Source organism: Sceloporus occidentalis, unplaced genomic scaffold (genome assembly GCF_023333645.1).
Source record: "Sceloporus occidentalis isolate IW3139 unplaced genomic scaffold, rSceOcc1.0.p SCAF_22, whole genome shotgun sequence".
Classification (NCBI taxonomy): Eukaryota; Metazoa; Chordata; class Lepidosauria; order Squamata; family Phrynosomatidae; genus Sceloporus; species Sceloporus occidentalis.
The window spans coordinates 4,049,068-4,075,065 of record NW_028317002.1 but is presented as its reverse complement, the minus strand read 5'-3'; the positions used below and the strand labels follow the sequence as shown (position 1 = coordinate 4,075,065).

General features: G+C 38.9%; 1 protein-coding gene across 1 annotated transcript; it reads left to right on the top strand.

The window, feature by feature from the left end:
* The first annotated feature begins 19,168 nt into the window (after window positions 1-19,168).
* On the top strand, window positions 19,169-24,723 carry LOC149300906 (replication factor C subunit 2-like). The gene is made up of 11 exons (XM_089484474.1): window positions 19,169-19,269; window positions 19,944-20,013; window positions 20,688-20,729; window positions 20,830-20,936; window positions 21,622-21,723; window positions 22,203-22,303; window positions 22,382-22,539; window positions 23,029-23,094; window positions 23,199-23,279; window positions 23,764-23,877; window positions 24,616-24,723. The coding sequence occupies exons 1-11, from the start codon at window positions 19,169-19,171 to the stop codon at window positions 24,721-24,723; spliced, it is 1,050 nt and encodes a 349-aa protein (XP_089340600.1).
* Window positions 24,724-25,998: the final 1,275 nt, after the last annotated feature.

Here is a 25,998-nt window from a genome sequence, read left to right as displayed (position 1 = left end):
AGATGTGAGAATCTTTGGTAGGATAACGGAAAAATATTTGCATAAAACATACAATAAATAAGAAACAAGCCAGTATAAGTGGAGACTTTCATATTTCACATTTTGTGACATTGCTTCTTACTTTGGGAATTGGCAACTCAGACAAAGCCACCTCTATACAGTGTAACAGTGAACCCCCGTCATGAATACCATCATGGAGAGACTCTAAAAACGCACACACTGAACTATAGAGAGGGGCACCTTATTCCATCTCTGTAGTTCCCTCCTAATTCTGGACCTCAAGCCCTTTAATAGCGAATGACAGAACCTCTTGTTCTGATGCTAGAATAAACTGAGAACAACAATGGATTTCCATCAGTGCTATCAAGAGTGGGACATTTCTCTGAAAACAGCATTTTTGAAATGTACCTACCTCAGTTATTATGGTAAGTAAACATTGTATTTAGTGATGGTATTTGTTTAATTTTACAAATGTATACATGCATTTTTGAAACCCGTGGTGACAATGCTAGAAAAGCTGTGATGTGCCTTATGCCTGCCTATGACTTTGTGGTCACATTAATCGAGCAGGTTTGCAGCAGATGCAGGATGTTCTGGATAGAATGTCACATTTGATTAATTTGCCCGGCTGTGCAGACTGCAGGCTGTGTAAGCCTCAGGGTATGGTGGGTACCTTCTGTGACATTTTATCAAGGTGATCTGTCAGATCTATTCCTCATCTCCACTAAAGCCTTTCTTAAAAAACACTCCGTGGGGAATGCGTTTTCGTAGTAGAAGTAGTATTACTGTATATTGAATTTCATTTTTACAACTTCTAAAAAACTAAGTCATATGTTCAAAGTGCCCAAAATCCACCTCTCTCTCTTCCCTCCATTACTGTTCCTCTTTTCTAGGAGCTCAGAATGCTTGCTGGGTCTGGGTTTATCACAGTGTTCTACAGCCCTAAAAGTCACAATAATGTTTGTGACTTTTAATGTTTTCTGGGGCACATCTATTGTTTATAGGCTGCCGTCAAACACATATAAAATAGTTTCCTACATTATGGGGAATTTAGAAACCCAGAAAAGGAAATAAACTACTTAAAGGGGCACTTCAGCCATCATATACACTTCAATCTAATACCCCAAACATTTCAAGTGTCCAGACTAAGAAACCTTTATTGTTGGAGGGCATGGTTAAAAGTGGATGGGGCAGGGTTGAAGGCAGGGCAGGAACATCTACTGTACTTTACCTGTATGGCCATCTCACAGGGCATTTTAGGTGATTGTACGAGCTGTGATTTAGGTTTTTCTTGCACAGACCTCAATCAATGTCAAAGCCTGCTGGTCAGGCCAAAGGATATCAGAAAACCTCCTCTACCAGCCCATGATCCCCACTGTTACCAAAAGTAGGACAATGCGGGTGTTTTGGTGGACAGAGGCCAGAAATTGTGACTGACCTGGTAAAAACCGGGTGGCTGTGGGGCATAGATGATATGGCAAACCTATACTTAAAAGTCTGATTTGGTCAATTATAACAATTTTCACACTAGTACTAGTTTAATTAACAGTCATTGCTTCAAAATATTTTACTTAGTGTAACAAATAATTAACGATCCCCACTTCTTTGTAATGGAGCATGCTGCTTTAGAAGATGCTGGCAAACATGCCTTTTTACTGATCTTAAAACAATTTGCATAATATTGTTTTATTTTCCTAATGTTCCATTACTGTGTAGGAAACTACCCGTGCCCTTCTATTCTTAAACTTCTCCGTTTCTAGCTGTGTGAGTAACAAATTAAAGAGTAGCTGTATAATCATTAATGAACGTTATGTTATAGAGTTCAACTAGTTGCTGGAATTTGTAATTATAGGGTCTTTCACAGCAATGCAATGAAGATAGTTATTTAAGCTAGATCATCTAAGTTGAAATAGTTTATATTTATGTACAATAAAAGTAGGGTTTCTGTATTGAGTGTCGATGCTAAGTCACCACGAATAAGGCATGTGGTTTGTATTATCATTAAGGCACCCCCAATAAAATGTCATAGGAGCTCCATGGATTAATCAAGTGTGTTTTAAAAAAGATTCAAGATGAAACATTTCTTGCTGGTTGTGGGGTGGCCTTAACGGCTAATCAAATAAAAGCCTTCTGGTAGCATACGCTGTTTTCATACTACAGATTATAGAACTGCAAAGATCAAAGAATGTGGCACAGAATGTTAGACCACCACTTCAGATCAAAAGACAACTGTGGCTACTGTCTAGAAAAGCTGTGATCCTGACAGACAGATGCCAAAATATTTATTTTTGCCTGATACTATTTTCACAGTAGTGACCCTCACTCCCTACTTAAAACTGCCTTGGCTGTATAAAAACAAGAACATACATGAACTTTTAACTGTATTTGTTGGTCATCTGGCCACCAACTATGGAGAATATGTATTACAAATGGGTCACGGATGGCCTTAGGTTCAGCCCAAAAAGTGTTTTATATCAGGTCTTTATTTAAGTCTGTAGATGGACATACATATAGTAGAGCGTGGTCTAATGTCACTGCCTCTCACATGCATATCATTAATACGAGATGTTAACGGCCTACTATTTTCAGTGTTTCAAAGAAACATACCCTAAATGACCAAACGTATATGTATTATTCACCCTAAATTTTTATTTTTACTGCTACAATTTTCTTATATCTGCTTATCATTTGTATATTTAACAAATCCTTCGCCATTTAAGATATCTTATGAAACTCTATACAAAGCTAAGCGTATGTTGTGTGGAAATATGTGAGGGGAAAGGGTTTACCAGACATGCATAATTTCAGACATGGAATGCTGGCAAATTATTTTAAAAAATAATAATAAAAAAACCTTAGTGGATAACTGGATTAAAAAGAGGTTTGTACCCAAATATTTCTACGATATCATACATCTCAACATTTTCTTTGGTTTCTATACACAGTATAATACACTCGTACCCAGCAAACCTTCTGCGTTCCTACAATAGAGGATCAGTAGAGGAAGAAAGAGTGATTTTGGTCCCAAAGAGGGAATGGCCCTCCTTGTAAATGGTATGCAATATGACAGTTGGCTTATCTGCACTAGAATATCATTGCTAATGGAGACTAAAAAGTTGTTAGGGAGACCTATTCAGAACTACCTAGGCCCTGAAGGCACAGAACATAAGCCCTTAATACAGCACAGTTATGAATTCCACATTTGGGTCGATACAATATATATCAACATGAATGACACATGACACAACTATGTATTATATTACATAGCACTCTGTGTATGATTTTTGTTTGAACAAGAACACAAGATGCTTCCTAAACTTCTGCAATGGTCAGCCAAGTTACACTTGGAACATATGTTGATGAGCGAAGAACTCATTTTGTTGGGTTGAAGTATCATCTGGCAAAAAGTATGTGTACTCCACCCAGGCTGCTATTTGCAAGACTAAAAGTCTAAATTATTCACTTTTTTTCTGAATAATTTGTGTATTTATCAAATCCTTTTTCATTTCATAGGTTAAAAAAATAATAAAGATACCTAGTGAAACTCACTTCCCAAATAATTTAATTGTCTTTAGTCAAGGACACAGGGTACTGATATTTCATATAATCAGGAAAAAAATAATTATGATATCAATATTTTAACAGCAATTTGGTTGTGAACAAGAATAAACAAAAAGTATCTAAGTAAATATGCGGGCTTTAAAATATAGATGTTTTATAAAAAAGAGGCTCTTATATGTCTCATTTGTAAGGAAACAGCTTCATTTGGGAAAGATAATTTAATAATTCACTGTTATCTTAATGGAATGATAAATAATATCAAGTCAAACTCATGCATTTGAAAGGAACATATTCCATGGTGTAAAGATAAACATAAAGTAGCATAAAAAACTGAAGGGTTATACATTTCTGGTATCCTTTTTAAAATGTAACAAAATAGTATATTCTTTGGATTTACAGTATTAATGATGTTACTTGCAAGAGCAGGGCCTGCTCATCCTTATTGTCAATTTTAAATTGTCTTTGGTAAATATTTTCCCCTATATTAACAGCCATATCTGAAATCTGCACGTGCTATATAAATAAATATAATGTAATGTATATAATATGCGGTAGGTTCAAATATATGTTCTTCAGTTTTAGTCTAGGTAGAACAGCCAACTTAGTTGAATGTTTGTTTTTAGAATTAAATGCCCGTTTAAGCACATCTAAAGTGTTCACATAGCACGATAAGTGTGCAGTGAGACATAACTCTCATTTCACAATCACTGTAAATTATTTATAGACAATCTGTAATGTCTAAACACAAAGTGAAGGGGTTTTTTATGTTACGTCTGTAAATGTGCTTATTCACACTGGAAGGCTCTGTTTTTTTAGACATAAATCAAGCAGTGCTGGGAGATAACACACACAAAAGTAGATGCTGGTGTTAGTTTTGACTCCTACTTTCTAAAACAAGTGGTTGCATCACACTGGAACATATGAAGCTTTAAAAATATGTTCCGCTCCCATGAAAGCACAAAAAGTTCAGTTTACCAACTCCCAAAATCATAAGCTTACAAAGGATATCTCCATAATGATACAGTGTGTTTGCACTTACAAATACCTATCGAAAAAGGGCAACAATCATAAACCTCGTCCAACTACTAGGGAGTCAACATGACTTATACATGAAGATGGTCAGTGTATATAGACTGATGATAATTCCCAAAATAGTTCATTTACTGGAATAAACTCTTTATTGTCTTTGGAAAACATTCATTTATATAATAGATACGAATAGAGCGACTGCTAGAAGCTGTAGACATAGAAACAACAGAAAAATTAAAGAAATCCATACTTTTACAGTTCGAAAAAGCAGAGTTCTAGGAATATTTACTGGATAAGGGTCACTTCATCATCCCAGGCAGGCAACTACAAGATGAGCTCATTGTACGCAAGAGAAGCCAAGGGGTTAAAAAAAAAACGTATGACTTGATGTAAACTTATAAATACATCTCATATAGGCGTCAGAAGATTAGTGCAAAAATATGTGTCCTTAACGTTGAAGGCTGCCTCAACATATTGTGTCCATGTTAGGACCAATGGATAGAGAGGAAGAAGTGCCAAATAGCAATGGGCCACCAAAGATTACCAGAATGAATCAGGAGAAAAGAGTTCCGTTTCACTTCCCAGCAGCCAAGGCAGCAGATTACCCTTAAAGTAGAGGAAGTTCTGATTAATCTTTTTGTTTTGCCTTCAATTGATTCCTATGGTCATTATCATTCTTGGCTTATGAAAAAATAATGATGTTGGCTCATAAACTCTACAACATGTTTCTTGGTAAACATAAACGTATATAGCAAAGATTATAGATATTGTGACGGTGTAAACCCCAGGGAGATGCTTAGTGTGGCATTTGGGTACAGGTGCTATCCAGATCATAAATATGGGTCCCTGGGGTGGAGCATTTGGAGAGCAGAGTGGGCCAATGCTCTGTTCCCCCATTTTGTGGAAATTCCATGCCGGGTTTTCCAGGAGGCAAGAAGTCCGCAGGATCCGGTCCGGGATTCCTATGGGGCTGGCGTCAGGCACAGGTGCTGGACATTAAAAACCCCTGGAGCCTGATACTCAGAGAGACTGTTGGGGGAAGAGGAAGTTTCCCTGTGCTCCCAGGGCAAGGAGAGGCCCTGAAGGAGACAATCCCTGAGCCAAGTGAGGCAATACCTGCCTGGACATTTTGTGTGCTGTCTGGGGGAGGTTTTCCAGAGCCTGGCGTAGCTGGGCCTGGTTGGGAGGTTGAGGTAGCGGGTGATTAGGCTGGTCAGTCTGGACCAGCATAGTTTAGTTAGAGAGGGCTCCAATTGGGAGCTAGGTTTTGTTTTTATGATTTGGTTTTGGGGTTTGAGCGATTAAAAATAAAGCACTGTTTTGCTACAAACTGGTGTTCCTGACTCTGATTGCCCTAGAGGACTGTGCTTAAGACCCCTAACTGTGATGTTTATGGCCCTCGGGCTACAGGTCACAATATAAAGAAGAGAATAAAACTAGATTTAACCAAAAACGACCAATCTCTAAGCAGAATCAGAAGGGCACCATAAAATTCCTGAGGTTTTTATTCTTGGGGACTGTTATTTTGTCGTGTGCGTAAGGATATGAGTATGGAACATGGGTACTCTCCCGTGCGTAATCATAACATAACATAACATAATCTACCACTTCGAACTGCATGAATGCAAGCAGGAAGCAATAGTTTACTAAATACTGCATTACTACTTTTGTCTCTTTTATATTTTTGTTTGGCTATTTATACTTTGTTCCTCGCCTTGAAACCTGCTTAGCCCCCTATTTATGTGAACACAACAGTCATCCTCTTACTACTGGGAACCAGAATGGAACATGTGTAAGCAATTAAATCAGCGGCAGCTTTAACAGGAAGCCTGGAAAACCTCATATGATTTTTATTAGCATGAGTCACAGACGTTTGTCCGGCTTAGAGTTGTGGTGCAATCCTGTGAAATTTAGAGTAAGATGTCATCTGCTGTAATTCCCTGGAACACAGGATGTGCACTTCATAACAGTTTATATCACTCAAATCGCCCCAGTCTAATGGACACAGAATGATCGAGTCAAGCTGTGAGCAATATGCACACAGCAATAGCTTAGCTTCAAAATAATATCACTATAAAACCTCTCATGCACTTGCTATCTTATCACCATTACAAAATACAATTATTTGATGGGTGCCTGTAAGGAACAAAAATCCTCATTCAACCTAGTGCAAAATGTGATAACAGAATAGAGGGCCGCATTTTAATTCAAAATCTATTGGGTTAGTATTGGGTTAGTAGTAGAGTCGAACGAAGGTGAGGACTGTACTTTCTGGCATCTTTTTTCACACTAAAGCAAGGCTACTTGGGCTTCTTTAAGTCCCATAACACCTTTTGGTCTGCAAACAACAGATGAAGGCCTAAAGGTTGCCTTTGTATTACAGCATACAAAACTATGATGTTTAGTGTTTATTTGTGGTCCACCATATGGAATTGAATTGCAAAATCATGGGTCTCATGTTAAATTTGCAATTACTTGGCTGTCTTAATACCTGCTGTGGCAAAAATCCAAGTTTCACCTGGGACAAAACACGTGGTTTTCAAACTTTGTAAGAAAAAAGTAGCTTTTCCTTTCAGGTTGGATTACTTTGGCAGATATAAATCTGAACAGACATCCTTCCGTAGACTGAAATAGAAAAATGTAACTAAAAACAAGAGATATATTGAACCGGATTCATTAACTGGTATGAAATGTATCACTGTTTTTGGGAGGATTGGTATACAATGATTTGTGGTACATTTATCTCAATTGAACCAGATTCATAGCTCTAGTCTCTAGTATGTTAAATGTACAAATATTTTATACTTTGCAATAAATAAAAATAAAAAAATATATAATAAAACCTTTTTCCTCTTAAGTATTTGTTTCATATAGGAGAATATCTGAGAATACGTGTATAAAACATCTTAATGCCGCTAGAATACACGCCAAAGATCCATAGAGAGATCTATTGGAGAGCTACACGGAAAGTCTGTGACTGGCAGCTGTGGTCATGTAATGTAGTCGGGCAGTATTTACTTTGAATGCAAATCAGGACTGTTAAAGAAAAACTGTGTGCACCAAGCTGCTCTATTCAGAAAGAGCTACACATAAAGGCATGAATACCCCATGTAGTTTTGCCATCTTAGTGCGTAAGCCACATGACTTGTTTATTCGCAGGGACAGTTCTTGATTTTTTTAGGGCCTGATCATAAACAATAAAATAACAATTTTGCAATTATGTGTTTAAAGGAAAACACAGAGCATTACACATTCATTCTCTAACAGACCCATTATACAAATGGGTGCCCCGAAGAGCAGGTTGATCTGGTTTTATAGTAGCGCCACGCTTATCGAAATTTATAGCCTTCGTGTTATACATGTCTCCTAGAAAAGCTATAGACCTACAAAATGCACAATGGCGGAGAGCAGAGAAGGATTAACATTGAGACTTAGAGAGACAGTTTTCATCTACAAGAGGTCTGGCTTTTCTCACACCCTGACAGGAAGCAAAAAAAAAAGTATGTGTGATTATGCCCGCTTAAAATATTTTCCCAGCAAGGAGCTTAACAACTTCCCATGTCATAAGACTGGAGATTTCTGCCTGTGTAAAATCCAGCAAGCTACTGATGACCTTAGACTACTGACATTTACCGTTGGGCACTTGGGAAGTGTCTGATTAGAAGCCTGTGGCAGGAATACAGTAGCGATAAGATGAAATAATTCTTTGCAGAATGTTAAACCCCAGAAGTCAATCAGCGGCAGAAAACGACTCTCATTTAAAGTAACGTAGTGCTTCTGTTGGAAATGGATTCTACCACCACACTTTCCACACGCGTGTCTGAACTGACCCACACGTGTAGCTTTCCCAGAGCCAGTGCTGGAGCTCACTGGAGGTGAGTCTAACACTACATTGAGAAGTGTCTGGCCAAACACATCTCCTGCACTGCGTTTAGCTGGGGACGTGGAAAAAGGCAAATGCATATGGTGGCATTCTGCGTGTCATTCATCCATTTGCAAAAGGAACACCACAAAAATGTAAAGAGACGACTCACCTATCATATTCTTCAAAGTGCATATGATGGCTGGAGTGCCTCTTTAACACAATATTATGACATTAGAACACAGGTTTTTGTATTAGTCGGTGAAATAACTTTCTCCTGATCTTCATATACATTTAAAGTCACATTAAATGTCTACGCTCTGTAGGAACCCCCACCCATTTCAGTTATATGTCTAGTAGACTAGCTAGAAAATGGCACATATGGGTCAAGGTTGGGTTCAGTTCTCTTAAACAGCCATTATAGGAGAGCGTGCCTAGGAAAGTACACTTCCAATCCCTGTGGGCAGTCATCTTGTAAGAGAACAAGTAGTGTTTCTTATTGAAACCTTACTTCGATTTCATTAAAATGGCATGCATTAAACCGCTGAACTCGCCAAGCTTTTCAAAATGTAAAAAGATATACTGTCCATGAATTCTGTGTTTTAAAGTTGAATAGAATCATTTGAACGTTAGAAAAAAAGGTTTTTATATGGTATCACAAGATGTATTTAAAAAAAATCCTAAAAAATGTGAGCTTTCGGTTAGTCTTCTTATGTGATACTCCATATTTTATTAAATATGAACTTTTAGCCAATCTTCTGTAATATGTCTCTTCTTGTGGATGCAATAAGCACTTAAAATCCTTTTGGAACGTACAACTTCCACAAGACTGAAAACTGATCCGAGGTCAAGAGTTATTCCAATGGTGTGACGCCATAGCATTGTATACAAAACAAGGGTTAGTATGAGTGAGGGGTACCAGCTAAGGAGGGGCTATGATAAAGTGGCCTTAAATAGGGTCAGGAAACCATCAATAAGAGTTGTCATTGTGTGCACATATGACAAGTCAGGGACCATGCTAAGTAGTAGTGCTACCTACTAGAGGATATTTAAGCTAAAGGGAGGGTTGTGGAGGCATAGCACCATCGGGAGTAAGACACTTGCTTGGGGAAAGGTTATATAAACTGGTACTCATTAGTGGTGTTACCGGCTCCGGGGTGGACTGTGTAGACATAGCACCAAATAGGGTCAGCAGAGTTTCAATATGCTGCAGGGGTACCAGATAATTGTTGAACCATATAACATTGGGCTATGGCTATAAAAGAACATAACATGCTACAGGGCACCAGACAACTGTGCTGCATATACATTTACACGGTTTTATAGCTTAACAGGAGATAAGACAAACACATTGAGTAGCGGCTGTAACTGAGCTCAGGACCATGCGTCGTAAACACCCATAACCATTACGCTGTTAGTTAAGATGCAAACATCAGAAACATCTAACATCAGAAACAACTTACAAAAGTGTAAGTTGACTTTAGTATGTTACATATGTTTCCGTTTCTATAAATGTATTCCTAGAATACTTGCTCTGATCAAATATGCTTTCTGTCTTTTTTTCAATGAAATATTTGTACAGTAAGTATGCATCGAACAGGTAAATATAATAAAAGTACTTAACATTTTCTAGTTAAAAAGCAGCACACCAAACCTTTTACTGACATGTTGCCACTAAGCAGACTGCAGACTGATTACATTAGACTGGGTTTAGCCCAGGCCCCCTTAAATCTTCCTGGTAAATGAATCCAATCGGAGCAATTGTGGGCCAAATTATAGTGGAATGAAAGAATAAGACATTATGTGACACAAAGACTGAATTTAATCTCTTTGATTGCTTGGCATACAGACAAGCAAAAACGGATTTTAAATTTGTATGCGCAATTAGCAATGTTTACCAATTCCTTAAAAAAATTTACAAAACATAGCTAAGAACCCTTTACGTGCTAGTGGAAGCTACAAGTTTAGTATGTGGTAGTAGTATGTGGCTGTCCATACATATGTTAGCACCACTAAAATATTAGGGTGGAATGCGTGAGAAGGCACTTACTTGACTTTTTGCCTAACATACTATGGGTGGCCTCCTGCAAGGCATTACTTGATGATGATGATGATTATTATTATCTTTTAGTTATATAGCACCAACAACTTTTCCAGCTCTTTTTACAATACATATATTCAAAGGGTATGACACAACTAGAATTGACAGTCTAAGACAGGGGTGCTCAAACTGCGGCCCTCCAGCTGCTGCAGGACTACATCTCCCATACTCCTCAGCCAGCCCCTTAGCTGAAGGAGCATTATGGGAGATGTAGTCCTGCAGCAGCTGGAGGGCCGCAGTTTGAGCATCCCTGGTCTAAGACAAACCAATACATCAGGTAAAGAGGCCCTGCTCGCAGGCTTAAAATCTAGAGGACATCAAAAATTGTCCATCTAAGGGAAAAGTTCGACATTAACAAATCGACCTAGCAAATTAGACACAATTTCTAAGTCATATCCTAATAATGGAGTTTAAGACAAATAATTAATCTGTCCAAACTGAAGTGAACAGGCTTCGGCACTGTTCTATAATGGCTTGAGGCATGATATATCATGAATTAAAAAAAAATCAATGATTCAGTCAATGATTATTGGAGCAATACAATGGACTATTATTACAATTAAAATCTTTATTTAACTTGGGTTGATAAATGAATGCAAATGGATATTTAAATGAAGGAAGCCATGTGACATTTTCATGGGCACTGTATCATCTACTTAAAATGGACCACAGGGTTGCTATAGCTCTGGCACTCCAGCAGTAGACCAGAAGATCCATGATTCCCAGCAGTGCAATCCTAGACTAATGAAGAATACCATAGGATGCCTGTAGTGGATGCATCCATTGTTCCTTACAAATGGTCTCACAAATACATCTGATACTAGGCACCATATTGCACATCTGTCCTACCCAAGTATGCTAATCTCACAATCATGCCACAAAATAATCTATTGCAACACTGTAACCCCTTATAAATGAACATATCTATGTCCTTTCTTATCCTTATCAATGGTATCTTAAAACTAACAATTAAATGTAAATAAAGACAGCTGTATTGGATTTACACAAAGAGCCCTTCCACTCCACATCAACAATAGGTGGAAATGGTAAAATATCCATGCTAAACATTAAATGCAATGGTGTAACTAAGGCTGTGGATACGTGGCTGTGGGTCTTGGTCCAGTCCTGTGTATTTGACAGGCAGCGTGGAACTGTCCATCCATGCCACGCTGGACCCACTCCTCTGCCTTTGTTGCAGCAAGGGATTCTGAGATCCATGGAGCTTCAGCACACACCCACTGCCATCACTCCATCAATGCTCATACATCCTTACCTCCAGAGATGCCAGCACCCCAAAGCACCAGATGAGAAGAGGGATCCTACCAGCCCAACCCTGCAGTCTGCCTCTAGCTCAGTGATCAGCCACTCCCTGCAGGCAAGGGATAGACAGTGGGGGAGGAAACCAGTTGCCAGAGTGGGTACAAGCAATGACAGCAGCAATCCTCAATGGCCAAAATTACACCTCCTCCCTTCTTGGAGGTGAAGCCTATCCAGTGTCTGTGCAAAGATAACAAACAAATCTGTGCACAGCAGGGTTATACAGGATCTTGAGTATGGAGCAGGAACAAGCAGAATACCAGGCTGATTGCTAGAGGGAATGCCCAAGCCTTTGCTAGAAAGGCAGTGCTACTGTGTTTATCACAGGGAAGGTTGTGCTGCTGCTGACTCCCTCCCTGCTTCTCTTGGATGGGCTCAGTCTGCTTCACTGAATGTATGAAACAAAAGAGGAAGCAGAGGGGAGATCAGCAGTCAGGAGGAGGAGGGGAAATCCAGCTGTTTTATGAAGCAGCAGAGAATAGAGATTTGTGTTTCCTAGATCTGCTGTTGTTCAGAAAACCAGGAGGGAGGGCAGATTTTCCTTGATGTGTTTCTTTTAATTTGATGGTATCATCATCTGGGTGCCGATGATCCATTGAGTTATGGATGGCATAAACAGCTCCTCTGTTTACATGGTAGCATCACTTATGCAGAATTTCTTTACATGTATTTGTATTGTGCTGAGGAAATGCATTATTCACAACCCAATACCTTATTGACAACTTACTTGAAGGTAATTTACTACAACTCTATGTATACAAAAGTGATTGTGATTACTTTTGCATATAGTACCCTCAACGTATACCCAATAATATAAACAAACCATTAAATGTAGAAATGTAAAAATATGGAGGTATCAGTTTTACAATTACTATAATTAGTAACTGGATATTATCCTACATCTTGACTCTATAAACAACAATGCATTTCAGGAGTAAGCAACAGTGATTACATGTAAACACACTGGCTATTTTTTCAACCTGGACACTGACAGCTACCAAGGGTTATAGGGAGAACAAGAAACTGGACCCTGGCAGTTACTAACGGTTATAAGAAGAACAAGAACCTGAACCCTGGCAGTTACTAATGGTTATAGAAAGAACAAGAACCTGGATACTGACAGCTACCTATGGTGATAGGAAGAACATGAACTTGGTTACTGACAGTAACCCATAGTTGAACAAGAATCTGGATACTGGCAGCTGACAAGAACCTGGGGACAGTTATAACCAGAACTGTATACAGTATGTTGGGGAGGCTGAATTCTATGATGACCACCCTAGAGTCAGCTGTGTCCCTTATTTAAACCGACTCTCCAAAAGGGCATATCATGGCGGAGGTCCACAACACAAGGATGACCAACTATCCATGTTCTAGTCAAGGCCCAAGCTGCATCAAGACTCTTGAGCTGGAAGAGCATTCTTAATGCTAACTCAGTAAGCCCTTCAGGACAGCCTAACAACTACTACTCACACAGAGGAATTGATCAGCACAGAGGTATGGATAAAGGTTTACAGTAACTGCCAAACACCTTCCCAGAGTGGCAGACACCGGCAGGCAATAAGGATAAATAGAATGCCTCTGTTTTAAATTCACAGTTGTTATTTCCATTTGGTAGCAGTATATTGTCAATATTGTGATTGTGTTTTTTAATCGTTAGGGTATTGTTGATAGAATAGTTGTTTATTATATTGTAAATGTTCATGTTAAGTGCTGTCTGTGTGAACGAAATAAATATTTATTCCTCAAATACTTATTTCTTACACCTGGCCTGTTGTGCACATAAACCTTAACATATCTGTCAGGTTTACTTTTCACCTAAAAGTATAACAGAACAATACAAAAAACATTTAAGAAGCGTTAGCATTTTCTATGGCAACAATCTACAGTTAGGTCCAGAAATATTTGGACACTGACACAAGCTTTTTATTTTGGCAGTTTCCAAAAATAAACTCAAGTAACAGATACATATGAGTATGAGATATGAATATGAGATTAAAGTTCAGTCTCCCAGCTTTAATTTGAGGATATTTACATCCAAGTTGGAGGAAGGGTTATAATATAGGTATAACAGCACTTTAATGAAGTGGTTTCATGGACAGGTGTGGGCTAGTCCTTCGTTATTTCTTCATCATTTAAGCAGGTAAAAAGGTCTGGAGTTGATTCGAGGTGTGGCATTCGCATTTCGAAGCTGTTGCTGTGAACCCACAACATGCGGTCAAAGTTCTTAATGGCCATCCTTAGGCTGCAAAAAAAGAACAAATCCATCAGAGATATCCCAGAAACATTAGGAGTGGCCAAATCAACAGTTTGGTACATTCTGAGATAGAAAGAATGCACTGGTGCAACACAAAAAGGCTAGAAGACAACAGTGGTATTAAGCCACATCTCAAAAACAGAAACAAAATCAAAACTGGAAACGCAGGAGAACTGAAATTTTAAATGAAATCTCTAATGTAAGTCGATACTCAATGAAACCTACAATATGACCTTGAATAACCTTGTGGCAAGTGAGAACCACCAGTTGCCATTCTCACAATAAGTGGATATAGCCATTGTATTTGGGTTCTGATGAACCCACATGGTGGCAAAACATAAACTAATGCCAAGTGAATATATAGAAAAGCCTTGACATCTGGTCTAGTCTTCCTTTTTTGTCTCATTTTGTTATTTTATAACCTGGCCAATGATACCATTATAGTTATATGCACACATGTAGCTAATACAGCTACAAGAATCATAAGAGCTGGGACTCTATAAATAAAATCTAATGAGAATAATAGTTTACCACAACACAATAGTCTATTGTGACAATTTTTTGCAGATTACCATAACTCGAAACCTTTACTTAATGATCCGTATTAATGACAATGGTAAAGATGATGCACAATCAGTTATCCTAGTTATGCTGCCTTTAAGACAGATGCCTGGAAATAAGGGCTCAATATTACATACATGTGAAAGGTGGCAAAAGGCATTGGCTGCCAAGCCTGCCATACAGATGACAGAAAAAGAAATACACAAATAAGAAGTTAACTCCACTTCATCTCACAGTCAGAGCTAAGAATCTACTATAGCAACAGCAGCACAAATTACGATGAACACTTAACAGTACTATGGTGACTGGTCTCTGCTGATGACCCTTCCTCCCAACATTCAAGAAACATCTCAAAACTCACTTCTTCAGAGAAGCTGCACCATCTTAGCTGCGAGAACTTCCTTGTCGCTGATACAACCACCACACTACCTCTCACCCTTTCTCTCAGCCTTATGTTTGTCACCCCATTCCCTCAAGATTGTAAGCTTGCGAGCAGGGCTCTCTCCACCAAATGTATCGGTTTGTCTTAGTCTGTCAATTCTCGTCTTGTCATATCCCTTGAATTTATGTATTGTATTAAGCGCTGCGTAAACTGTTGGCGCTATATAAATAAATTATAATAATAATGACCCAAGGCGGTGGTAAAATGTGGTGGTGTTCATGCAAAACTGACTCCAATGTGCATTTTGTTATAATAACGCATGGAGTGTATAATGTAGGAAAATGGCAGGTCTTCTAGTTATTTTAAACTTGGTGATGTTATATGAGTTCATTTCTCACAGATAGCATGGCTAATTTAATTTAGAAGCGTGTGTGATTTTACACATTGACACATTAGTACTCTAAAAAAAAACTAGCCTTCATACCCAGGCAGGTGTTTGGTTACAAACTGACAAGTGTTCTTCTTCTGAGATGCATCACTAACTTTTAAAGCTCCCACCACATGATGAGCAGGTCATAGGACTTCAGGAGAGGTAATGGGTCAGTCAGGTAAACGTGATCACTATGGTGAAGAACACAATACCAGGGGCTGAAGTGCAGGGCTACAGAGGTGAGACGTATTAAAGCCTGGCATCCCTTAGAGGTGTTGGGTACATGGAGAAGATGGCAGATGGGTGAACAGCCTATTGTAACATATCAATATAAAGAGTAAATTTTATGCGCAATACTCTGCAGGTCGCTGGGAGACTGTGAGGACTAAGATAGACGGTGAATAGACAATGTAAAAAAGTGGCATGGGACATATGTTGAATAATTATTATTTATTATTATGAATGATGTATTTATCGCATCATATTACACAATGCAATACAATGGGTAAACAGGTCATCACATAACAGTTTGGATTTACAAAAACAAAAGGAGATGGGAGTGTGCAATTGTTCCTCAGTGTAAACATTGTTTTAATCAATAATTTTACAGGACGTATTTACAGGCCTGATTTGCAATAGACGTCTTTTGCAGCACTTACCCTCCTGCAGATCCCACATGCTTACCTTGTGATGCCCCGAAGTTGAGCTCTGTGAGGTGGCTTTTTCTGTAAGGAGGGCGGATGGTAAGGGCCTGACCCTGTTTACTTGTGATGCTAGACCTGCCTGTTTTTGGTAATAGCCCTGACCATTGCCGCACACCCCAGCAGTGGTAGTCTGATTTAGATGCCAGAAATGTTGGGGTTATGGGCAGGGCCGGCCCAAGAGATAGTGCCGCCTGGGACAAAGTTTCAAACGCGCCCCCCCCCTGCCGACACCACTGCTCATTATCTACCCTTCCTCTCCCTACCTTCTCATTATCTACACCCCTCCCTATTATCTACCCTACCCCCCTTTGTACTTCACTTACCTTCCAGCAGTCTTGCGGCGAGAGTCTCCCTGCTCTGCCACGGTGCGCGCTGCTTTACTGCTGAGCGCCGGAAATGACATCATATTCCGGCGCTCAGCATTACAAGCCGGCACTGAGACCGAGCTAGAGGGCTCGCAGAGGAGAGAGAGGGACGCCGAGCGGGTACTGACAACTTGATAAGCAAAAACCACTCGGCGGCCCTCTCTCTCCTCCGTTTAAAGAAGAAAAAAGTGCCGCCTCTTCAAAAGTGCCGCCTGGGGCAATTGCCCCACTCTGCTCCATGGCAGGGCCGTCCCTGGGTATGGGATACCCAACAACAGGTGTAATATTAGGAGACAGTGTTAGGTAGGAGGATGAGAGAAATTAACCTGTCACTTGGGTTTTATGGGGTTTTTTTTAAGAAAAATGCACAAACGAGAGTGTATCATTTAAATTTGTAGGGTGGAAGACTAAGGCGTTGTGTGCAAAATATTATTGAACAAAATGTAGTGTATACTTGGAATTGTATACCAGTTAGAACAATACCTGAATGTTGCAAAGGGAGGGAATGATAAACACAGCATTATATACTGTGGGGTTCACCAGCTGGTAAAGGTTGCTTCCCTTCTTGGCCAGACCAGAGCAACTAATATTTTATTCAAGAGAAAACAGTCCCACGAGAATGCACTGCAAACAGGAAATACAAATTCCCAGGCTTCTTGGTGGCTCTTAAAGAAATGGGCATGGACAAGATGGAATATATCCCACAGCAGATCTATCATCAATCAGAACGTCCCACAAACATCAGAGGGACATCGCAACTCCCCGCCTCCCACCTTACTATATAGCACAATCCACCATAAAAATATATTATTTAATAAATATGAATGCCAAGCATTAGAAATCTAAAATTCAGAACATCCTCATGGAGCACTGCAATAAAGTCCTGAAATAAAAAAAAAATCCACAAAATGGTTAATTTTCTTTTTTACGGTATCATTTTTCTTAGGGGTTTGTGCATTAACCTTAACTAACGAACTGTAAAGTTTGTGAACAAAAACGTTTCAAATCCACTATACTCATTATAGCGAATATACTCTGTATTCTCCGTTATATACGGTATATATTTGATTTACAAAAAAACGTCTTGTATCATAGCATGTATATTTTTGTATATTCTGTACACAGGAACCAATCATTCTTAACACAATTGTGCTTTCTAATTTGCACAGTGATTAAGAATATAAATCTAAAATACAGAATTGTACAGCCGTTAAACTGAAATATCTCAATTAGTTAATAGAAACAGATGTTTATGGTTAATTTGATTTTTAATTATAATTATATTTTAATTAATGACACTAATATTAGTAGAGATATACATGTTCATCCCTATTATTGTTTAAAATACGACAGAATATTCATAAGGGTTGTGCTATAAAATAATATTATATATATACTGTATATTATACTGTATAACAACAATAGCGAACCTATGGCATGCAGGCCACAACAGGCACGCCAAGGCCTCTGTTGTGGCATTAAGCAAGGTTGCCGACTGACCAGTTAATTTTCTAAATTAGCTAAAACAAAAAAAAAGCGGGGTCTGTTCATAGCTTCTGCTTCACTGCTCCCTTGCAAAGCATACAGGCTATCGATGCTATGACATTATATCCCGGCGCCCAACACTGAAGCCACGTGCACCAAGATGGAGTACTGGAACAGGGGTCTGTAGGCACAGACCTCACACTCCCCCCACAGGAATTAAGAAAGATAGAGTACTGGAACAGAGCAAAAAACTACAGTAACACGCAAACACGCACATGCAAATACACAAGAACTTAACATGTGTGATTTACTTTTTGCAATTAAAAAAATCATTAATGCCAATGTGAGCATGTCCATAAAGAAAAGGGCTTGCCCCAGATCATTACCTCTTGTGTAATGCACCCAAACTCTAGATTGTAAGCTCCTTTGAGCAGGGCCCTCCTCATCTGTTTCAAATCATTTTTTTATATTATATACTATTTGTTATGTCCTGTCAACCCATTGTACAGCGCCACAGAATATGATGGCGCTATATAAAACAATAATACCGTACTTATTTTGAAATCAGAAGAAAGCATAACCGCGATCACAGGTGCAACATCTCAGCTAAGTGAATATGTGAACATGGGATGCGTTGCATTTAAAAACACTTAACCCAACTGAACATTTTAGGTTGATGTCTATTAATGAGGCCTTTAGGGTAGTAGCTATGATGGACATTTGACACCAATTCCCAACACAGTTGCGTTCTCCTTTTACAATCATGGCTCTTTATCGCCCTCCAGTGGTTCGTGGGGCGCATTGTAATGCATTCACAGAAGAATAGTCGACAAAGGCTGAGCGGGCACGATGGGAGTTATAGTCTGCAGGCTAGAACGCCTGTTTTAGCGGGTATACAAAATGTTTTATGCTATTTAAATACATATAATTCCAATACAATGTTTAGGTTAAACTAGGAAATGTGGACCATTCGGAGTCCGCAGTGTATATAACCCGACTTTTTCAAACACAGAGGGCTGATGCCGGCGCCAGTGTTTGGGGGCGTCTCCTGGCTGGTGACGTAGCACGTTCTACGAGGCCTGTCAGCGGAGTCTGGCGCTGGCGGGAAATAAACATGGAGGTGGAAATGGAGGAAGCTCCAAGTGGGCAACCGGGGGTTAAAGAGCAGCCTGCTCCCGATAACAAGTGTCCTCCCGGGACTTATGAGCTGCCCTGGTGAGAGCGGAGGGTATGAGCGGGTGGCGGGGATGTAGTGCAGATAAGGGCGGAGTCGGAGTTGTCGGTGTCCTCTGTGTCTGTAGTTTGGTGAAAGTGGGTATCGTTATTAAAGTATGATTAGGGTGATGCTTGTGCTAGAGGTAATATTGTACGGCAAAGTGGAAGTGCAAATACTACTAAATCGTACACCCTGATAATGCTTAAAATAACAAAATGTGAGGTTTATGTATGGAAGGCATATCAGGGATGCAGAGTGGCATATAAGGGGGCATAAGGCATAATTGGGGGGCAGGTTGGCAAATAAAAGGAAATAAAACCATTTTTCTCAATCATAGCTTTTATTAAATATGAAAAAAATAGTTTACATTCAGGTTTTTTCTTTTTTTCCTAAATTAATATTCAGATTTTGGGGGTCGTCTTATAATTGAGCACATAATGGTATTTTTTATATGCACTACATCCTGCTTGTTTTCCTTATAATGTGTACATCGCATAGTTTGGCGAGTCTGATTAAGGGAACTGGGGTGTTTAGGGATTGCCCTGCTATAGATAGGGAGTGACAAAAAGCAGTAGCTTACTTAGGGTGCTCTCTAGGTCCCTTGACATCACGCATGTCATCTTATGTTGAATGCTGACATCAAATGAAACTACGGGTTTTTTCCCCCGTATAGGGTGGAGAAATACAGACCACTGAAGCTGAACGAAATAGTTGGCAATGAAGAAACCGTCAGTCGGCTGGAGGTAATCGCTGTTTGATCTTAATCGCGCAAGTGTTGACCTTTGCAAAGATAATTTTTTGTGGTTTTATTTTATTTTTTCTTACACAAAGGCGGACTCTTAAAGATGTTCCTTGAAATGACCACTCATGATACCGTGTAATGCTATAATACCAATTAGCACGACTTGGTTACGTTTTACATGTCCCTTTTTAAAAGTAATCAGGAAATATGTTTTGTTAGAAAAGAACCAGTCTTCTGCTTTGATGAAACAAGAAATCCTTTATTGCTGGGTAGTGACCCATTTTTAAATCGCGACACTGTTACACAGAGCCCCTAAAGACCTTTTAAAAGTATCAAAAGTATTGGTAGTTTGTGTGTTTGAACATTTGCAACAAGTGCACCAAATTTATGGTGTGCCAAAATCACATCATAAAATTTGATGCATGTGTTTCTAAATAGCTGGCTTATTTATTAATAAATAGAGTAGGAGAAATCCTCAAATGAACTGCTGCGTTCTAGGTGTCGGGATCACATACACTACTCGTACATCTTTTGTCCTTTGTACACAAATGATGGGGATTACTTATTGTATTGTAAAAATTAGATGTCTTACTAATATGTTAAATTATCTTTCTTACATATTTGTCCTCTGTAACTATCAGTATTCTAGAAGTTGTAACTTGTATTTTGTATTAGGTGTTTGCAAGAGAAGGAAATGTGCCCAACATCATCATTGCTGTAAGTATTTGAGCCCTACAAAACTAGTTGTGTTTACATACATGTTAAGAAGAAAACACAAATCTGTACTTTTTATACACAACTCTTTTTGTGTGTTTAGGGTCCTCCTGGGACTGGCAAAACCACAAGTATTTTGTGTTTGGCACGAGCGCTTCTGGGCCCTGCGTTGAAAGATGCAGTGTTGGAACTTAATGCTTCAAATGATCGGTATGCAAACCTATCTATGTTGACAATTCAGTTGTGCTGTTATGCACTAATCTTTCACTATACAATATATTAATGTTTTGCTGGTCTTTTATATATTTGTTATACATATGTGTGTGGTACAGTAGATCATTTTGGCTTCTAGCAAGTAAAGACAAGCTGCCTAAGTACTATATTTATATAATCTGCTTGACGTCTTAGATTTTAATGTTGGAAATATAGTATATATCCATGTAATCAATTTTCTCTGCCACAGCTTTTGAGGGTTGGTTTCCGTTTATAGAATACTATAAAGATAAGGCCGGAGGTATTACATTATTTAGTAGTAAATCTGTAAAAGGCATTAATAAAATTCCATTTTCGTATAATTCTGAAGAACATCTAACGTCATTGTAGAAAAAGTGGAATTTCTATTTATTCTTTAAGAGATGTATGAAAAGCTTCGGGCACTGTGCAAATTATCTTCTTGAAAGCTATTACACCACCCACTGTTGGTGTGCTGCATTAATACTGCGGTAATCCCCCAAAACAACCAGCAACTTGTCAAAAATTAAAGTTGGTCAGCCGGGTAAGAAATGAGAAAAAGAAATTTCATCTAAAAATAATGAATCTTCAATATTCTCTCATAGGGGTTTTTTTTTCCAAAAAATTACAAAAAACCTTACGAGTGTGTGTTTGTTGTCCTTAGAGGCATTGATGTGGTGAGAAACAAAATTAAAATGTTTGCACAGCAGAAGGTGACTTTACCAAAAGGTCGACATAAAATTATCATCCTGGACGAAGCTGACAGGTGACTTATTTTTCACCTTTCTTATATAATAAGTTTACTTATTTGTTAACATTTACCCTGGTTTTACTTTTTTTTGGTATGCTGACAAACTCTGTTGTTGCATTTCAAAATAATACAGCTTTTTCTATACATTAAATAGATAGGCATGCCAATATTTAATATTAACAGTTTATTTAAATCCACAACTAGTGAATTAAATGCATTCTAAAAATATTTTCTAAAATATCCTACTTTTTTTTTGAGGGGGGGGGGGTTCCATCTCTCCAGATTGTTAATGTTATTACTGGACTGTGGTTCATGTTGCTGCTTCTAACTCACATTATCCAGATTATATAGGTTGGGCCTGTAATGGTTAATGTGGAGAAAATAGATTCTTCATTTCTGGGGGGTTTTTTTTTTGGTTTTTTTTTTTTTTAGAACAAATGTCTATTACACTGTCCTTGATATTTTATATATTGACACATATTTTTTTTTTACAGCATGACAGATGGAGCCCAGCAAGCTTTAAGAAGAACCATGGAAATCTATTCCAAAACCACACGCTTTGCCTTGGCTTGCAATGCTTCAGACAAAATCATAGGTATTTTTATTCCCTTATTCATTTAGTTACAAAAGTTTTTGTTTACATCTTCTCCTAATATGTTTTTCTTCTTCCTAGAACCCATACAATCTCGCTGTGCTGTTCTACGGTATACCAAACTGACGGATGCCCAAGTTCTTGCAAGGCTGATGACGGTTGTTGAGAAGGAAAGGGTTCAGTGTACAGATGATGGACTAGAAGCCATTGTGTTTACTGCACAAGGAGATATGAGACAGGTGTGCATTAGGGCTTGATTGAAAAAAGTTATAAAAATAACCCAGCAATTCAGAAACCAACATAATATAATAATATTGTTGTACTGCAGTGCCAATTGACTACTAAAGAGAAAAATCCCACAGCAATCTTGAGCTATTCTTTTATCTGTGCCGAACATCATTAAAAAAAATAAGTAACCAAATACGTATGTCTGTAAATGTTGATACGAGCACAGTTTAATTGTAAAAATACTTCTCAAGCTTGTTAACCTAAATCCAAATGGTATTGAGTACTCCCTGTGGATAGTGACCGTTTCAGGCTTTTATAGCACAAACAGAGTCTGTAGCCCGGTACAGCAAAATTACCCAGAACAATGAAATTCAATGATTTTTTTAAATTATTTTTTTATTTATTTATTCAAACCGCTACTATACTTGGGCTGCTTTTAGTTTTGTATAAATCCAGTTGCACTGTGTGATTAGTCTTTTAACTGCTGTTTCTTTTCCTAGGCATTAAATAACGTGCAGTCTACTCATGCTGGTTTTGGCACTGTAAACAGTACTAATGTTTTTAAGGCAAGTGAGACTCATTTCCTAGTAACGGCTCATGGTAGAAACGTGTAACTGGGGACAACAAAAGGGAAGATGTTATTTCAACAGTTTTCTTTTGATGTTTTCAGGTTTGCGATGAGCCCCATCCATTACTAGTAAAAGAAATGTTACAGCACTGTGTGAATGCAAATATCGATGAAGCGTATAAGGTATGGGTTCCCAACTACTAGCGAATTCTTAAAATTACAGCTAATTTGTATAAATTAGGCTGATATGCTGTAGACCACTGGCAAGTTTAAAGCTAAAATTTAAAAGGTAGTTAAGAGACTGAGTTTAGCAGTGGTCAGTGTATTTTATACTAGCGTTGCCTGGGTCTGTAGTATCAAATGAGCCTAATTAATTTCAGAGTATATTTTATTGAAGTGAATGCACAGCATAATATAGGCCAAGACGTTTCCTGTGTTGTAAATGATTTTATACTCCTCTTTCAGTGAGATAATTTGGGGACCTAAATGTGCTTTTTTTCAGACTTGGTTAACTGGCTCAACCACCACTGTGCTTAGACTATTTGAAGTGTTTCAAAACAAAAGGGCAGAATGAAAATGTATATTTTTCTTTGGAAATCTTTATGCAAAAAATGCAGCTATTGTTACAATAGGAGATCTTTGCTGATATGACCATTTAATGCTTCAGATTGTGGCTCACCTGTGGAAACTTGGTTATTCCCCTGAGGACATCATAGGCAACATCTTTAGAGTGTGCAAAACTTTCCAGATGCCTGAATATCTTAAGCTGGAATTTATAAAGGTAGGTTCATCTGTACAATATATATATATATATATATATATATATATACACCATATTGGCTCGGATATAGGCCGCACCCTAAAAGTTTGGTGCTTTTTTAAAGAAAATTTTTTTCTTTAAAAAAGCACCAAAAAAAACCATGCTGCCACTCTGTCTCCCCCCCCCTCGAGATATGCTGCCACTGTCCCCCCCCCCCCCCCCCGAGATATGCTGCCACTCTGCCCCCCCCCCCCCGGCTTACCAGAGGAGACTCCCGGGTGTCTTGCGGGGGTGCCGGCGCTCAGCTGATGTGCCGGCACCGGAAGACACCCGGGAGTCTCCTCTGGTAAGTCTTGGGGGCAGAGGTAAAGCTTAGACAACCGTGGAAAGTGCTGGCAGGGGAGGCTGTCTGAGCGTATCGGGGAGTAGGATGCAGGTCCCCTGCACCGCTGCGGGGGATCTGTATCCTAACCCTGCCCGGCGCTAGACCCCGAATATAGGCTGCACCCCCACTTTAAAGACTTAAAGTGGGAGGAAAAAGTGCGGCCTATATTCGAGCCAATACGGTGTGTGTGTGTGTGTGTGTGTATATGTATATGCACATGTGTTATAAACTGTGGGAGTTGAAACTAAAACTTTCCTACAAACTGCAGCTTTCTTGCTACACTTTCATTTATATTTACGTATGTTATAACGGTCATGTTTCAGATATGTATGTTAAATGTGTTGTCCTAACTATGAATGTGTTGTAAATTGCAGGAAATTGGTTACACACACATGAAAGTAGCTGAAGGTGTCCACTCTCTCTTACAAATGGCTGGACTTCTTGCTCGTCTGTGTCAGAAGACTGCAGTAGCATCAAAATAAAATATGCCCGTTTGCTTGTTTTTTTGTTAATTAAAGTTGTAATGTTTTCTATCTTTCGTCGAAAACCTTTAGAAAACTTCTGTGCATTCACACCTAATAAGATTTTATAACCCGATGATATCTATAAATGCAATTAGTTTTGTTTTAAAATACACGTTTGCTAGGTTGTGCTGGAGTATCATCAGTCCCCTTTATCAGCGTAGGCAGGTTCTTCCCCCAAGAAAAGGAAATACCAAATAACCCTGTGCAGGATGACACTACAAGCTCGGAGAAGACACTGCATAGTGCTCAAACGTGTTTACTTACAGTAACTGGAAAGTAAAGAAAGTATCCCCAGTGTACCTGCTAGTTTCCATCAATGGAGAGTAGCTCTTCCCTTTCCTCACCCCACCACCACCACCAAAGGGTGTCTGAGCAAATCAAGTCAGCAACTTCCCTGGGGGTGACAAGTTGTTGTTTTTTTTTTGGGGGGGGGGGGGGGAATAACCAGGCAGATCCTTAAAGTGTAAATATTGTATTGGTTCAGGTGGTGTGCTTAGATATGAAGTTTGAGGGAAGTTAAGCATCGATGTGCTGCATAGTGATGTGCTGAAAATGAGTGCAAAAGCCTCCTAATGCATTCCAAATATCTTTCCTCCTTTTCAGCCATCGCCTGTAAGACCTGTGTGAGAGATTGTGTTACTAGGTAATTCCGTTGCTGAGTGAGAGTGCTGCGGACGGGCACATGTTATTACTGCATTTAGTAAGTATTATGGATTTGGGTGGCAGAGAGTATTTTGATAATAAAACATGGGTAGTTGATGCTTGGTGGAAACAGGCTTTACAAAATTGTAGGTGCAGATTGCTCCAGTGTATAGTAGAGATAATTTTATTCTATGACAATTTGATAATAAACAGCTGACACCACCTGTGTATGTTATGTTTTTTTGGCACCTAGGTGGTCCATTTTTTGAACCTAAACAATCTAAGAATTACCTCTCCATTTTGTGTTGTGACATATATGAAAGGTGCTTTGACTCGCTTCTCTGCCATTTTGCTTAGATCAAATTAGAGAGGGAAAGCTTAGTTCTCTGACCTTTAAAGCTGGGTTTGCATCACAAAGCCCGGGGTTTTTATAATATCCCGTTTTGGTCACTCACTTGTTTTCACTTCACGTGCATGGGTTGGTAAACCAATCACACTATGTACACTTTTTTGTGCATCACCTCTCACTTAAATTGCCCTCGCTGATGGTGGAGGGGTGGTTTATTAACCTACCAGTGCATATGTGAAAGT